The sequence below is a fragment of the Anastrepha ludens genome, chromosome 3 (assembly GCF_028408465.1).
Source record: "Anastrepha ludens isolate Willacy chromosome 3, idAnaLude1.1, whole genome shotgun sequence".
Classification (NCBI taxonomy): Eukaryota; Metazoa; Arthropoda; class Insecta; order Diptera; family Tephritidae; genus Anastrepha; species Anastrepha ludens.
This window is the reverse complement of record NC_071499.1, coordinates 75,695,441-75,710,625: the sequence shown is the minus strand read 5'-3', so window position 1 is coordinate 75,710,625 and position 15,185 is coordinate 75,695,441. Positions and strand designations below refer to the sequence as shown.

Below are 15,185 nucleotides of genomic sequence, written 5' to 3'. Positions count from 1 at the left end.
AACAATTGGCAGTGGTGAATTGGCGCAAAAGGTGTGAGTAGTGGCAGAAAAAAATAACCAAAGTAGAAATACACAAATCCACATAAGCAAATAAGTATGTCTACATATATTCATGTATGTATGTATGTAAAAATGTAATTGTATGTATTTGTAGCTGCTTATTGCTCACTGTCAGATTGATCATCCCAAATTGAATGCTGGAGCTGTTCGTTTTCGGCCTGTTGCTTATTCAAGTTACGCGATTTGTTGCTACATTTTTGGGGCTTTACAGTGGAAAATCTTCGCCTTAGCAGCTCACTTTCAGTTTCGTTGTGAACGCGTGTGGTGTAGAGCGCTAACTGTTGTGGCTATTGACTATTGTTCGTGCGCGGGATGAAAAATATATAGCAGAAGATAATGCAAAATACTTACATTTGCACATACATACATACATAAGGTGTGAAAAGAAGTGCGATAATAATTGGTGAAAATTTAAAATTGTTTGTAAAAGTTGACAAAAGTTACAATACAACTCGAATGAAGTAGTGCATGCAAAACGTGTCTAAGCAGTGTGAACGCGCATTATAACAACAAACACGTGCCTGTGTGCATTCAAATATATGTATACATATGTATAATGGTGTAGAATAAAAATATGACACTTATTACATACTTATTGATCCCACGACTCATATCGCCGCCGTCTTGCACACTACTGTAAAAACATTTAAATTTATGTAAATATTTGTTTGGGTATGAAATGAAAATTGCTTTACTCTATTATATTCTAAGTAAGAGCTGACACACTCGCGCGCAAAAAAAAATACAATAGTTGTGTGTACTCATTAATTGAAATCACGTATTCGCACTTTTTTGTTGAAAGAACGTGGAAAGTGTTACCTTTTATTTAAAACTAAATATTTTATATTTGCAAAAATAAAATACTATTGTGCGAATTTGTGTAAAATCTTCATTGCAAGCGGAAATTCTTGGTTTCTTTGCTGAAGTCAGCTAGTTTTTTCACGCGCTAAAAGGAAATAGTAAAGCTCCAAGATGCATTCCACGGCATGCAGCGCTTCAGCTTTAAATTCAACGAACTCCACAAATGCATCGCTCAACTCGTAAGTTGGCATAATGAGTTTGATAAGCTAGTGTATGTGTGTGTGTGCATAATTGCATGGAAGTGAATGAAAGTGATCTACGATTGCAAAAAATATTTTATAACAAAAATCTTTGTAAAGAGTTTTTCAATAGGTGCAAAACAGTGTAGTAATTTCAAGCAAACGCAACCATTTGTTTGCCATCTGGAAATGTCTGACCATTCCAGGCTTACAATTTTTTATAAAGAAGTTCACAAATAAGCAACTTTGGAAATTTGTAAATGTTAATACCGAAATTCTGAGTTGTTGTTGTTGAAACAGCATCAGGTTGTCCCAGGTTGTTTCGGTACTGCAGAATCGACTGTCATGGAAGCGTTAGAGTTCTGAGTCGATGGTCACGCTTTTTCCAATTTTTGGTCAAATTAATCATACCACCAGACAGTTCGTTATTCAAATACACTTTAATCAACACATCCTCTATTAACCCTTTTGCATCATTCGATGGAATAATCCGTGAACAAAAACTCTCTTTTATCACCAAGAACGGAATAATCCGCAATAAATTATTTTTTTGTTAAAATCTGGGGGAAAAAATAATTTTCGTAATTCTCTAACAATTTTTTCATTAGAACAAACAGTAAAAGCCGTGCCGACACAAGGTATTTTGGACGCAAGGTATTTTGAGTACAAACGCATTGAACAATTAAAAAGTCGGAGTACCGAAAATATCGCAGACGCAAGTGCTTCAGTTTAAAATAAGCCAAATTAGGTGACTTCAAGCTGCTTACAAGAATTGGAAATTGATCAAAGATTTTGCGTATAGACATTGTCCTACACTTTTTAAAGATCAACTTAACTCAAGACTCAAACAACAAAGTAGTCTGTTTAGATTATACAAAGCTGGAGTTTTGGTTTGTCCCTTTCCGTCCGTTTCTGTAGACTTTCGCACGTGGAACCCGTATCTGACACTACTCGTAGTACATAAAAGCATATCACTTCTGAGTTTTGGAAAAATTGGGATTGAAAAACGCAACAGGTTTTTAGGCATTTATGAAAATGTGCACCGTCTGAATCTGTCGTGCTGAGAACTCTATAACTCAAATTTACCTCAAATTCATAACTCAATAGCCAAAATAAAGCTTGAACTTTGTAGTATACCACTGGACAGCGTTTTTTCAGGCAATAAATCAAAGAAGCCAAATTTTATTTTTGGCAAACGCTAAGCTGAAGAACTGTCTGAAAGTAGTGTGATTCCAACTGATCCAAGTGTTCCAGGTACTATATTTTGGATATTGACATCAATTCACCGAAAAATTGGTTTATTTTAAGCTTGACTGTAATAAGTAAACTGCGAAAATAGAGTTTAGACAGAGTTTTTTAGAAAATGGTTCTTGTAACATTTTCATAGCTTTTTTTTGTAATTTTTAAGGATAAAAATATATATGCAAAAAAAATTTGTTTGGAGTAATTAATTAATGTTTTAGTTCAAAATTCGGAAAACTTTTTTTCTTTTGAACACATAAATAAATTTTGCTTTTAAAATAATGCTTTTTGAAAAGTTTATTTTGTTCTAAAAAGTTTATTTATTTATTTATTTTAAAAACTGCATAGAAAACTGGAAATTTTCAACATTGAATAAATCTGAAAATTAATAAATATTTTTCAAAATTGTATCAGTTCTCAAAAAATTTAAGACCATGGATAAGACCAATGCTTGGATAACTTGACTTGGAATCGCTGTCTAAAAAAAAAACATGTTGCATAGTGTAATCACAGTGGCATAATTTATAGCTACTATTTCGGATGTCTACACATCACTTATTCAATCGTTTTTCAAGATTTCAACGTAACTTTAAAATGCGCCAGGTCAGGTACCGCAGACAAAGCTCTGGTGGTAAACGCAATGGAAGGACCCATATACTATGTTACACGTGGTAGGCATAACTGGCGCAACTTCACAAAAAAAGACGAGAACATTTTTTTAACTCTCCCCAAACAAGCAAGCTGTTGTATAAAAAGTAGGGATGTGAATTTGATTGATTTCTACGATCTCCAGATTTTCGAGATGCCGTTCTTATAATCCCGGTATCTCGGAATTTAGATATTCACTATATTTCAACATCTTTGCTCGAAAAATATTGCATCAATATTGTTTGAGAAGCTCTTCTCCCATATAGTAAATAACACCGGTTGACAAAAATCACCTTTGTTTCTTTATACAGGAAAAATGTTACATGCACATGGAACTTTAAATTTTAGATGGGAATACTGGATATTTAAATTTCCATTTTCTAATTTAATATTTCAAATGTTTTTCACAAAATTGTTTTAAATACTTATACCCACTCTTTAATATTAATATGCATCTCAAACAAAAGAGGAACACTGGGATTGCCTGATTAATATCCCTATTGGTCACACCAGAAGCAGAAGAAGAATAAGAATATGTTTTTATGGTACTAACTTTTATCAACATTAGTCTACTCCACTGTCTTGCATTTGTGTGAAATAATTTATTATTGAAAACTTTTGGACACTAATTTTAGTTTCTTCCATTACAAATATCTTAAATTCGTTATTTCTCACTGTGTAAGCTTGTTATTATGGAGTTGCTCCAGTTAGTCCCGATGATGTAATTTATTTGTATATGGAATGTATTATGTAGATTTGTACTGGCACCGATTTCGCGTGGGTGTTAATAATTTTGAACTGTCAAACACGTCATATATGGCAGAAACTTGAACTTAAATAATTAATAACGCTGGAATTAAGTATGCATGTATGTATGTATATAAGTACAATATTGTGTCATGAATCGTAGGAACTAAATTTAATCTAAGCAGTAATATGCGAACATATTTTACCATACATTCTATGTACACACCAGCATATTCAACTAAACTCGATTTGCTATCGCTTATACCATGCACCATCTAAAACTCTCTTGGGTCTTAGAAATGCCGGTTACTTTAGCAAGTGATTCGATGTTTTCTAAACTTGAAGCAATATGTTGGAGTCTATTGATTGCCTTCAACAATAAGATAACTCTTTCCACTCATTGCACAACTGAAAGAAAAGCTTGAAGCAAAAAAATCCTGTGGAAGAACAAATATTCGATGTTTAACATGTATTGACTGCTTTTCACGGTACACGGTTCTGTGCTGTTGTTTTCGCACCGTCCCATGAGATGTCGGGATTTGCTAGTTCGCGCAGCATCGACCTTCTCCAAGTGTTGTTTGGTCGACCGCAACATCTGCTCCCTTGCGGGTTCTAGTCCAGTGCCGTTCTCGTGATGTTGTCTGGTGGATTTCTCAGTAGAGGTATGTGACCTATCCATCGTCAATTTCTGCGTTTGATTTGCTTAAGGATGGGTTCCTCGTTCGTTAATCTCCACAGTGCGTCGTTACTGATGGTGTTTGGCCAGAATATTCTGCAGATGATGCGGAGGCATTTGTTGATGAAGGATTGTAGCCTCAGTGTGATGGTGTCAGACACCAGCCATGTTTCGCTTCCGTACAACAATACTGACTTTGCGCATGAGCCGAATATTCGTATTTTAGTACGCCTGAAGATTTGCGAACTCCCCCATACTTTGCATATTTAATGTTTCATATATCTTTTTAGTAGTATTTCCGTTGACAGTATAGGTATTAGCTGATCTATGATAGCTCATTATTTATTTTTTATTGAGCAAGAACTTTGCTGCCTTGCAGGAGACATTTCCGTCCAAATGTATTTTATTTATTTCAAGAAGTCAAGAAAATATGATTTCAGACTATGACTACTAAAACTAAAGTAATTGAAATAAATACATAATTAAATTACAAATTTACATCTAACTAAAAAACTAAAAGATAGAGTCCAATAGTACAGAGTACCAATTCTCTCTTACAAGACTTTGCACTCTCGTAACTCAATACTGAAAAATTTTCACAAAATGTGCAAATAAATTTTTGGCACTGTAGCGCCTTCGGACTCGGAGGTTCGCCATTGCCTGCCGAGGGGCGACCGCTATTAGAAAAAAGTTTTTATCAATTTTGGTTTCACCGAGATTCGAACCAACGTTCTCTCTGTGAATTCCGAATGGTAATCACGCACTAACCCATTCGGCTCTTATGAAAAATATTTGTAGTTTTGATAAAAAATTATAAAAACGATCTATTATTCGAGCTTCTTAAAACTTAGCGCAATATAAGCATATTTGACCTCAAATTGCTGAAATCATGTATTTGTCCATTAAGAAAAGAGTATAAAGAGACCATATTCTACCTAAGGTGTAATAAATTCTTCAATTTTTCAATAAAGTATAAAAACATACTTGACATTGGCAGTATAAAAAATCAAATAAGCTGAGAAAAGTAATCGTTTTATAGCACCCGCCCTGGCACAGTTGTAAACTTTATATAAAATATTTCCGAAATGTAGCCATCAGTACCGTTGTCATTGATGAATCTTGTGCCAAAGTTTATTTCTTCCTTCACTGCGTATGTTAATAAAGTTATTTTTGTTTATTTTCCTTTCGTATTTACATGTGTATTTCGCGGTGTGGCGAAAAGTTTACGATCCAATCAAAGTTAAAAAGGAAAGCAAATGAAAAGGGTCATAAAGCCATCAAGTTACATATAGAGAGCGTACGTGTGTATGTAAGCATGATATATAGTATACATATGTACCATTAAATAACTAAAGAATTAGGATTTATTAATAAATTTAGACAATACATTTATTTCTTATATAATTTTAGTCATTTTTTTATGAAAATATAGTTTAGGAAAAACTAGACAAATCTTCATCTCCCACTTTTTAATCAGAATTTAAAAAAATGTCCCACATAACGAATACACGAAATTATTTTTTTTAATAGAAGAAAACATCCAACACAGCCAGCAAAAAAAATTGTTAAAAATCTACGCATATTTGAGCTATTATAAACTTGCACTTTAATATACAAAAATTTGATGGGCTATAAACTAAATACCCGAAATTTTTCTAAAAACTGTGAAATTTGAAATCATGAAATTGTTTTGAATTCTTGTTTAACTTTTTTGGAGAATAAACTACCCTATGATCAAAAAGTACCAGGAATGTTTAATTTAAACGAACCGCGCACGTAGGAACCGGCCCATATGTTCTTCTTAAGTTTTCGGGCCAGACAGTCAATAAAGAATATTATTTATCCGTTTTGAAGCGTTTGAGAGATGTTGTAAGTCCCAAACGGCCGGGAATGTGGGCAAACTATTCTTGTATTTTGCATGATGATAACGCACCATCGCACCGAGCACAAATCATGCTGGATTATTTGACCAATCGCCAAGTAAATACCATCGTGCGGATTCACCTGATATGGCCCCGTGCGACTTCTTTTCGTTTCCCAAGTTGAAGTTACCAATTCTTGGAAGGAGATCAAAGAGAATGCGACGAAGGAACTGAAGGCCATCCCTTCATCGGCCCACCAATGGTGCATAGAGGACTGGGTTTGTTTTTTTTGTTTTTTGTTTTTGGCGGTGAAGTTGGGTTAAAAATGCCTTCGCACCATATAGTAACCGTCGCTACTATGTGTGTGGTGATTCCACTAAAAATATCCCTATTCTTCTCTTAGATTTTTCCTTTCACCCCGGGACTGCTTCCGCATTGCTTCGAGGTAGAGGGCCAAGACGGCTTCCTAAGAAGGACACTTACTTACTCACCCTGCGTCCAGTGTCGCCTGTTTTGAGAAACCTATGCTCAATGCTCTTCAACATAAGTTTCCATTTCACGCTTCCTTTTTCGGATTATATCCTCAGCAAAATTTGCGACGGATTTCCATTTTTCTTCGATTACTATCATTTTCACTTCTTCAGGTGTAAATACACCAATAGCTCGTTGCAGAGCTGTTCTCTCTATGTTCCACCTCTCGCATGTAAAGAAGGTGTGCTCCGCATCATCATACTCAGTATCTCCATATGTGCAGATTGGTAGGCTCACTTTTCCCATTCGCCACAAGTACTTGCGAAAGGACCCATGCCCGGACAAAAACTGTGAGGTAATAGTTAACCTCACCGTGCTTTCTTTCTATCCACATTTTAGATCGGGTATTAGTCTCGCTGTCTATCTACCATACCGATCAGTGTTCCATCTTGCTTGCTAAAGTGTGAGCGTTTGGATTCTAATATCGGAGAAGCGAGGTACTGGGATTGCTGTGATTTTTGCCTCCCATATCTATATATAGGGATGGTGCGCTGATAACTAACATCGCTGCTTTAGAAACTGTTCTGTATGAAGAAGCCACTCTGAGAGCGCAGGTGCCTTGCACAGTTTCCCGCCAGCATTGCACTTTTAGCGAATCTGCCCATATTTCGTATCCGTATACTCGAGTTCGTTGAGACCATTAAATGTTTTGACATGTTACGCATTGGACCTCGAAGGTTTGCCATGAGCTTACTTAACATGCCCCTTACTTTGGCAGCTCTTGTGGCAGCATGATTTATGTGCGCCCAGTAAGTTACATTTGTGTCTAATTGCACTCCTAGGTATCTGACTACTCTTTTTGTCGATAAAGTGGTATCGAGTACTTGAATGTCTACTTCTAATGGGATACGTCTGTTGGTTAGAAGGATTAGCTCTGTTTTCTCTGTGACCGGCTTTAATCCATGGTCCTCTAGCCATGTTTGAACTCGGATCATCACCTGATTTACCTTCCTTTTGGTTTCGTCAGTGCTCCGTCAGTGGAGGACTGGGTTAAACGTTGGCACATGTGTGTTGCTTCAGACGGGTCATATTTTGAAGGAGATAAAATAAATTTAAAATTAAATGAAATTTAACTCTGTTTTGTTTTATTTAAACATTCCCGGTACTTCCTGAACATAGGGTATATTTTCATAAAATATAAAAAAGTATTAAATTTAAATGAGAAGTAAATAAATGTCAAAACTTGTCAATAAGTCTCTGTGATATACTTTTTTGACACAATGTACGAATGTTAATTGCTCCATATGCATATATATTTATGTACTTATTTAGTATTCATATTCATGTTTCTTCCATGCTGCTCTACAGATTCTCCACAAACGTCAACCGATGGATTTTGTATGAAATCGCTATAAAAGCAAAAAAAAAAAAAATTCATTCTCAACTTACAAGTAGCTGATAGCGAGTGTGCATACACCAGCCACCACGATAAGCGATAAGTGGGAATAGAGTGCGAATTGTAACAATTCAATTGATGATGAATAATCTCAAGTTTAGCAGAGACACTCATCCGCCAGTGCGTTGGCTATCGGTCACTATTCGCTTGTAAGTTTGTCGGTACTAGCGTGGGTGCATGTGGCATCGTGCAGTCAAGTGGTGGTGACGTGATGCCAAGTAAGTCATAAAGAAAAAGCGAAACGACTGTAAATACATATTATTATTTTAAGAGAGTATAAATACACCCTGTAGGAAAATCCAATGCTCCAATGGAGAAGTATTCGGAGATATTTTCTGTACAAGCAAAAGTGATTTTCAATTATGTGCTCTATAAACTTTTTAGAATTCATCACTAACAGGACGTACTAGAGTGCCCCCTGCCCATTTCGAATGCGGAATTGAATTGGTATGGTGTTGGTACCGGAGTAAAGGCAAGGATCAAAGGACGGAAGAAGAGTTTTTTTGTGTTAAGTACTTTATTTAAAATTTCCATACTACTGCAGTTTTTTCAGACAGAAGTTGCAACCATTTAGGAGCTTGTCGATTAGTTATTCTCCAGTGCAGTACTTACAACTCTACAATTCCCAAGATAAAACGAGTTGAAAATGTTTTTTTTTAGAAAAATTTCAAATACACACACTTTTATAGAAACATTTTGTTAGAAAATGGTTTATATTGAAAAGAAGTTTTACTTACAATACATGTAAAAACTATATTTTAAATAATAAAAACAGGACAATGACCTACTACATATTCACCATTTTGTGTTCAATAATTACTCTGGAAATACTATTTCAAAGAAGTTTGAGCACCAGTTAATATTAATGGTAGTTTTTCTAGCATAAAATAGATGTTAGTTGTTTGGTTTTTATCAAATCCTTGTTACAATCAGCAGCTATGCACCAAAAAAGAATAGAGTGATTAATTTACTTTCCACCGTTCGTTATTCCAAAGATTGTGTAGGCGAGGCAAAAAAACCATCTCCCACTATTTATTACAGGGTCCGGCACTCTAAGTGTAACCAACTTCAGGCCGCTCGCGCAGCTGATGCACGAGCAAATATTTCAAATTGAGCAATTCGTTAACTCCCAAACCGATAGGGTTTATTTGACCGACCCTTCATACGAGAATTTAAGTCATCGATTGCCCACCAGGAGGCAGCACCTGGTTTGGCCCGCTGTAGCCGCAGATGGGCGCTCTCCAATCGTTTTCATCGAGCCTGGTGTCAAGGTAAATACGAAATACTCGTATTACCGGGAAATTATTCTGGAGGTTGCTTTGGAGCCGTGGCAGACAGACATTTCGGTAGCAGAGCATGGACGTTTCAACAGGACTTGAAACAGTCTCACAAAGCTCGAGTGAACCAAGAATGGCTAAAAAATAACGGTCCGAACTTCACAACGTGCACACAATGGCTCTCAAATTCACCAGACGCGAATCCGATGAATTATTCTCTTTGCGCCATTTTGGAGAGCAAAGTCCGAACTATAAGACTCACCAGTCTCAAGGCGTTGAAAAAAGCCATTTTCCACGAGTGGGCCAAAATACCTGCAAGTCATATTTGGGCAGATTGCGATTCGTTTCTGGACCGTCTTAAGGCCATAGTCAAGGCAAAAGGTGCTCATATCGAGTAAAATTAAATTGATTTTTAATGTTATATTATTTTAACATATCTTTTACTTTGAATTGAATAAAAGTAATTTTCCAAACTAAATTTATGGCCTTTTTGCCGAACCCTGTATAATGCCCACAAAGCTTGCGTCGATTGCATGGATCAAATGGTCACACATTTCACATAAAAGCAGCCTACAAGCCGATGAACCTTTGCTTTATTTTGCAACATGTTGGAAGTCGTCGAATAGTTCAGCTGTTATTGAACAATTCATGATTACTATCCCTGGGAATATTGCAGTCAACCAACCAGCTGGAGCCGATACACTCACAGCGAAGAGAGATTGTCGTCTGGGTCTACAAGGAGGCGAAAAGCTTTGTCGAAACACTCGTTTCTATTGTATTGTACGTCAATGGCACTCAATAATCTTTTATACATGATTTGCTATTGCCTGCTGAGGGGCGACCGCTACTAGAAGAAACTTTTTCTTAATTTTGGTGTTTCACCGAGATTCGGCCCTACGTTCTCTCTGTGAATTCCGAATGGCGGCCGCCCATTTATTAGTATTTACCTCCAATTTGAATACAGTTTGCTTAATTAAATTTACCAAAAAGTCTTATTACCGTCAGCTGCAACGATGGATGGAAGAACTATCCAACCTTGCATTTTACAAGAAGGCAAAGATCCCAAGCGTCGAAGCCGAATATGCGTAGAATGGAAACAGCAAAATGGGATTGAAATGTTGGATTGATATCCACATTTGCTTGATGATCTTCACAGTTCCCTGCTGAAAATGGTTGGACAATAGTTAAGCAAAAACTCAAAGGAAATCAAATATGGACGGCCAATTCGATTGATTTGGAGTCGATTACCTCCACAACTTGTGCCGAAATTAACACAAAGTATGACTCGAAGATATTATAAGCCCATACAATGCATTTTGTGAGAACTGAGTTGGTCAATAGTTTCTAAGTTACGGCGGTCACGCTTCCATTAGACAGACATACAGCCGACGATAAAATTTGCTTAATGATATATTTTAAATTTTGATAAACATGTTTACAATGAATGGGATAATTTAACTGGCCTAGTACATTAAAATTAGTATTAATATATTAAACTTTCACAAAAACAAGTTTCTCTTTTTATTTCATTTTTATCTGGAGCAATGCATTTAGGCGGCCGCCTTAGCCGAATGGGTTAGTACGTGGCTACCATTCGCAATTCTCAGAGAGAACGTCGGTTCGAATCTCGGTGAAACACTAAAATTAAGAAAAACATTTTTCTAATAGCGGTCGCCCCTCGGCAGGCAATGGCAAATCTCCAAGAGTATTTCTGCCATGAAAAAGCTCCTCATAAATATATCTGCCGTTCGGAGTCGGCTTAAAACTGTAGGTCCCTCCATTTGTGGAACAACATCAAGACGCACACCACAAATAGGAGGAGGACCTCGGCCAAACACCCAAAAAGGGTGTACGCGCCAATTATGTATGTATGTAATGCATTTAGTGGGACAAACGATACACAAATGGATCATACATCCATTTTCTAGGATACGAACGCGTTACATATGTATTTATATCATTTTCGCGGATTAGGTTTTTGGAAGCTAAAAGAGGAGTATCTCGTGAAAAAGCAAAGCTGGGATGTTTATGTATGATGGGCTTTGTATTAATTTTTTACCTCTTTTCTTCCTTCCTTCTTTCTTTATTTTCATAAGAATTTGCTTTTCATTTCATTTTACATTGCAAGTAAGGAAAAAACTGCAATTCCATGAACTCGCATAATTCAAGTATTTCCTATAGGGCATAATTGCGTATCCACTATGCGATGTTATTGTAAGCCTACTAAAATACATAGAATGGATAGAAGCAAAGTGCAAAGTGAATTGTGCATCTATGAACCTATTTTCGTAAGTGGCTCCGCACTTGTCGTCTTGTTTAGTTAAGGAAAGCTATTTATTTATGGAAGTATGTCGGTTTATAGCAAGTGCGCTTTGGAAGTACTCATTGGTTTAAGTAGTTGAAATGTGTTTTTTTCCACCGGTTTGTTTTCATGGATTCTTTTCATTCATCTTACATAACAACACATACATACATTCATATGTACACATTTGTAGAACTTTTTTTGAGACGACGCTGAAAAGTGGAGCAATCTACTGAAAATAGGCACATAAATTAAACTGTAATGAGTTTCGTATTTCTGTGTTCAACTGGACGTTTTAAAAAAATGCGAAGAGCAAGATGTGTGTGTGTTTGTACGTACAAGTGCATATGTATGCAGCTACTTGCGTCCACATGATTTATATACACACACATGAGCATATGCGTTCCCACAACCATCTGTTTACTGTCTACTGGACGAGCCAAAAAAATAAAAACCGATTCCACCAGCGGGAAGTTCATAGCGTGCTTTTCGTCTACTTTATATTCTTGCGCTTTTAGGCAAAGACTTTTACTACCAGACTCTTTATAGTTTTCTTATTTATTTATCTACATATGGCCTGCATCCATTATTCTGCTTGTGTGTGTATGTTTTTTCATTCGCTTTGTTTAATTTTTGGAAGCTCATAAGTTAATCATAATGAAGTCGCATTTCTTCGCGCTGTCAGTTGAACGTATCAAATAAATTAGCTCAATGACAAGATCAATTACTTCGCCTGCGACCCCAATTAAGTGTTGATGTATTTAAATTTTTTTTTATTATTTGCTCTTATTGAATTTTTGTTTTGGCAGGCAACTTAAGTCCAAAGATCGTATTGCATAATGGCATGCCATATGGTGCACAACCTTCAGTATCACATTTACACATCCATCGAAAAGTAAGAAGATTAAACACCACGATTCTTGGCCTTGAAATGCTTACGTACATACATATGTTTGTATGTATGTGATCAAATTCAATACAGCATTCATCTTCTGCATTGCCCATGCCATTTTGTCTTTCGCGCGCTGTAAGTGTGGTATTTAATTCATTTCTTAGCCGATCAAACGCCCACAATTTTCTTTTCATGCCGCACCTCGGCCATATATGTAAGAGGGAGAATTGGAAAAACTAATGAATATTTTTAGCTACCATAATTAAATTTATATACATACATATATAATGCGTTTATAAAAGAATATCAGCGGCGCCATTTACACCTTCACACCCACTGATGTTCGTACACAGGCACATTACTTGCCTTTGCTTACCTTTTTTGCACCCAAAAAAGTAAACAAAAAAAAAAACTCGAGATGATACTCACATTAATTTGTGTACGTAGGCGTTTAATTTACTATACTGACTACTGATTTCATATTAGCATAATGAAGATGTACTTATGTATGTCTTTTACTATCATTATGGGTTTTATCTATATGCGCAAAGTTTTGACGATTAATTTTTTTTTTATTTAATTTTTTATTAATTTAAGGGGACAGATACCTGTAAACGGCCATATTTTTCCTGAGTTTCATTAAAATTATTTTAAATGAAGAAGTCAATATATTTTTTCCAAAATTGGCATACAGTTTATTTATACATTAAAATAATAAAAACACTTTTTTATTTGAACATAAAAATTTGAACATAAAAAATTGTTTTTATTTTAATCATTTAAAATGGCGGATGTACACTCAATTCTTCCAGGAAGGTCGCGGCGGGGCTTCTCAATCGACGGGCATTGTAGCATCGTTTCTAAATTCACATAGAAAGTAATATCATAAAAAAGATGTATGCAAAATTTCAGGGAGATAACTTTTTGAGTTATCGTGTACGCCAATTCGAAAAATATAGTTTTGAGAAAAACGCGTCTAAAGTTTGAATAAAACGTAACTATACCTCTCCCAGCGCTCGAACGCAAAGAATAGAGTCGTCACGATTGACGATCTATAACATAAGAAATACTTAAATTTACGTCCTAAAAATTTGTTGACATATTCTTAAACGATTATATAATATTAGCATTTTATGAAAAGAAAAATTTTTTAACGATTTTTTATGGTCGGAATTGGATGGTATTGATCTGGACAACGTGTATTTTCAACAAGACGGCGCTACGTGCCACACAAGCAATCTTTACGGGAAAAGTTTTCGGACCGTGTTATCTTTGGAAGAGGTGATCACAATTGGCCACCGAGATCTTGTGATTTAACACCTTGTGACTTTTTTCTTTGAGGCCACGTGAAAGAGAAGGTCTACGCTAACAGCCCAGAGTCGATTCAATACCTCAAAGATGGAATTCGTGAGGCTATCGAGGGCATAGGCCGGCCACTTTGCAATTCGGTTATGGAGAATTTCATGAAAAGGATATTGTTATTGATGTCATTTTCCACTATTAACGGCATGCCTTCCTCTTTATAATGAAATAAACATCCAGTCATTTATATTAAAAAATAGCATTTTTCATTGAATATCAAAATAACACCTCAAAATTTCTAGCTTTTACTTAGGGTACGTGAATTTTTAGCTTATTCACTTTTGGAATAAAATTGTGCCAGTTGTCCTGTGGATTTTTGATTTGATCTGTAAAACTATGAAATCATTTGTTACTTGTTCAGTAAGGGTACTTACCCTGTGCCTTTCTTTTTTAATGTTTTTAAAACAATCATGTATTTGGACGCTCAGTCATCATTTTTAGCACCATCAATAATTCTGTTTCTTAATTTATAAAAAATAATTTTTTTACTGATTTTGAGGCATCACATTTGAAGTTGCATAGCTTTGCAACGATCCATTTCCGTCGGGTCGAATGCCCTCGTTTCCGATATTGATTCTATAGAAAGAAATAAAAGTCTAATAAAGTTTTTCAGATTTTAATGCTACACCTATTGCACTATTCAATCCGTTGAATGATTGTAAACCAGTTTTCCCCAGTCGCGACACAAAACTGAATAGCAAAAACGGGGCAACAGAAAAAAATTTAGAACAAAAAACTAACTAGTTGAAGCCTACTTTATCTGCATTTTTTAGTGGTGTAGATCAAGGACTTTATGTTTTTTTTTGTTTTTGATTTTCTCAGCTAGTGACATGAACTTATTCGTCTATTGCTCTAATTGTGGAACAGAAAGAAAATGCACTTTCTGAGAGTGGCATCACTTATTTTATCAACTTATTTAAAATCGTATCGTATTTATAAACAGTGGTTAGATATTTATGCTGCATTACACCAGGCGGTGCATAATTAATCATCCACTTTTGTTTTTGAATAACTTTTTTACTAAATAAAAGAAATATTACTACATAAAAACATTATTTAGGATAATGGAAATCTTCATTTTGACATTTACATGCTCGATTTCTTGTTTGCTTGTATGCTACAACTCTCTGGTTGGCAAGTGTCAAAAATG

General features: G+C 35.6%; 1 protein-coding gene across 2 annotated transcripts in view; it reads left to right on the top strand.

Annotated features, from left to right (window-relative positions):
• Positions 1-319: 319 nt before the first annotated feature.
• The window catches only part of LOC128858229 (scoloptoxin SSD14), a 94,283-nt gene continuing 79,417 nt past the window's right edge, over positions 320-15,185 (top strand). For both annotated transcript variants that reach the window (XM_054094314.1, XM_054094317.1), the window contains exon 1: positions 320-1,100. In XM_054094314.1, coding sequence (XP_053950289.1) covers positions 1,033-1,100 — 68 coding nt within the window. In that variant the 5' untranslated portion in view covers positions 320-1,032. The remainder of the gene's footprint in view (positions 1,101-15,185) is intronic.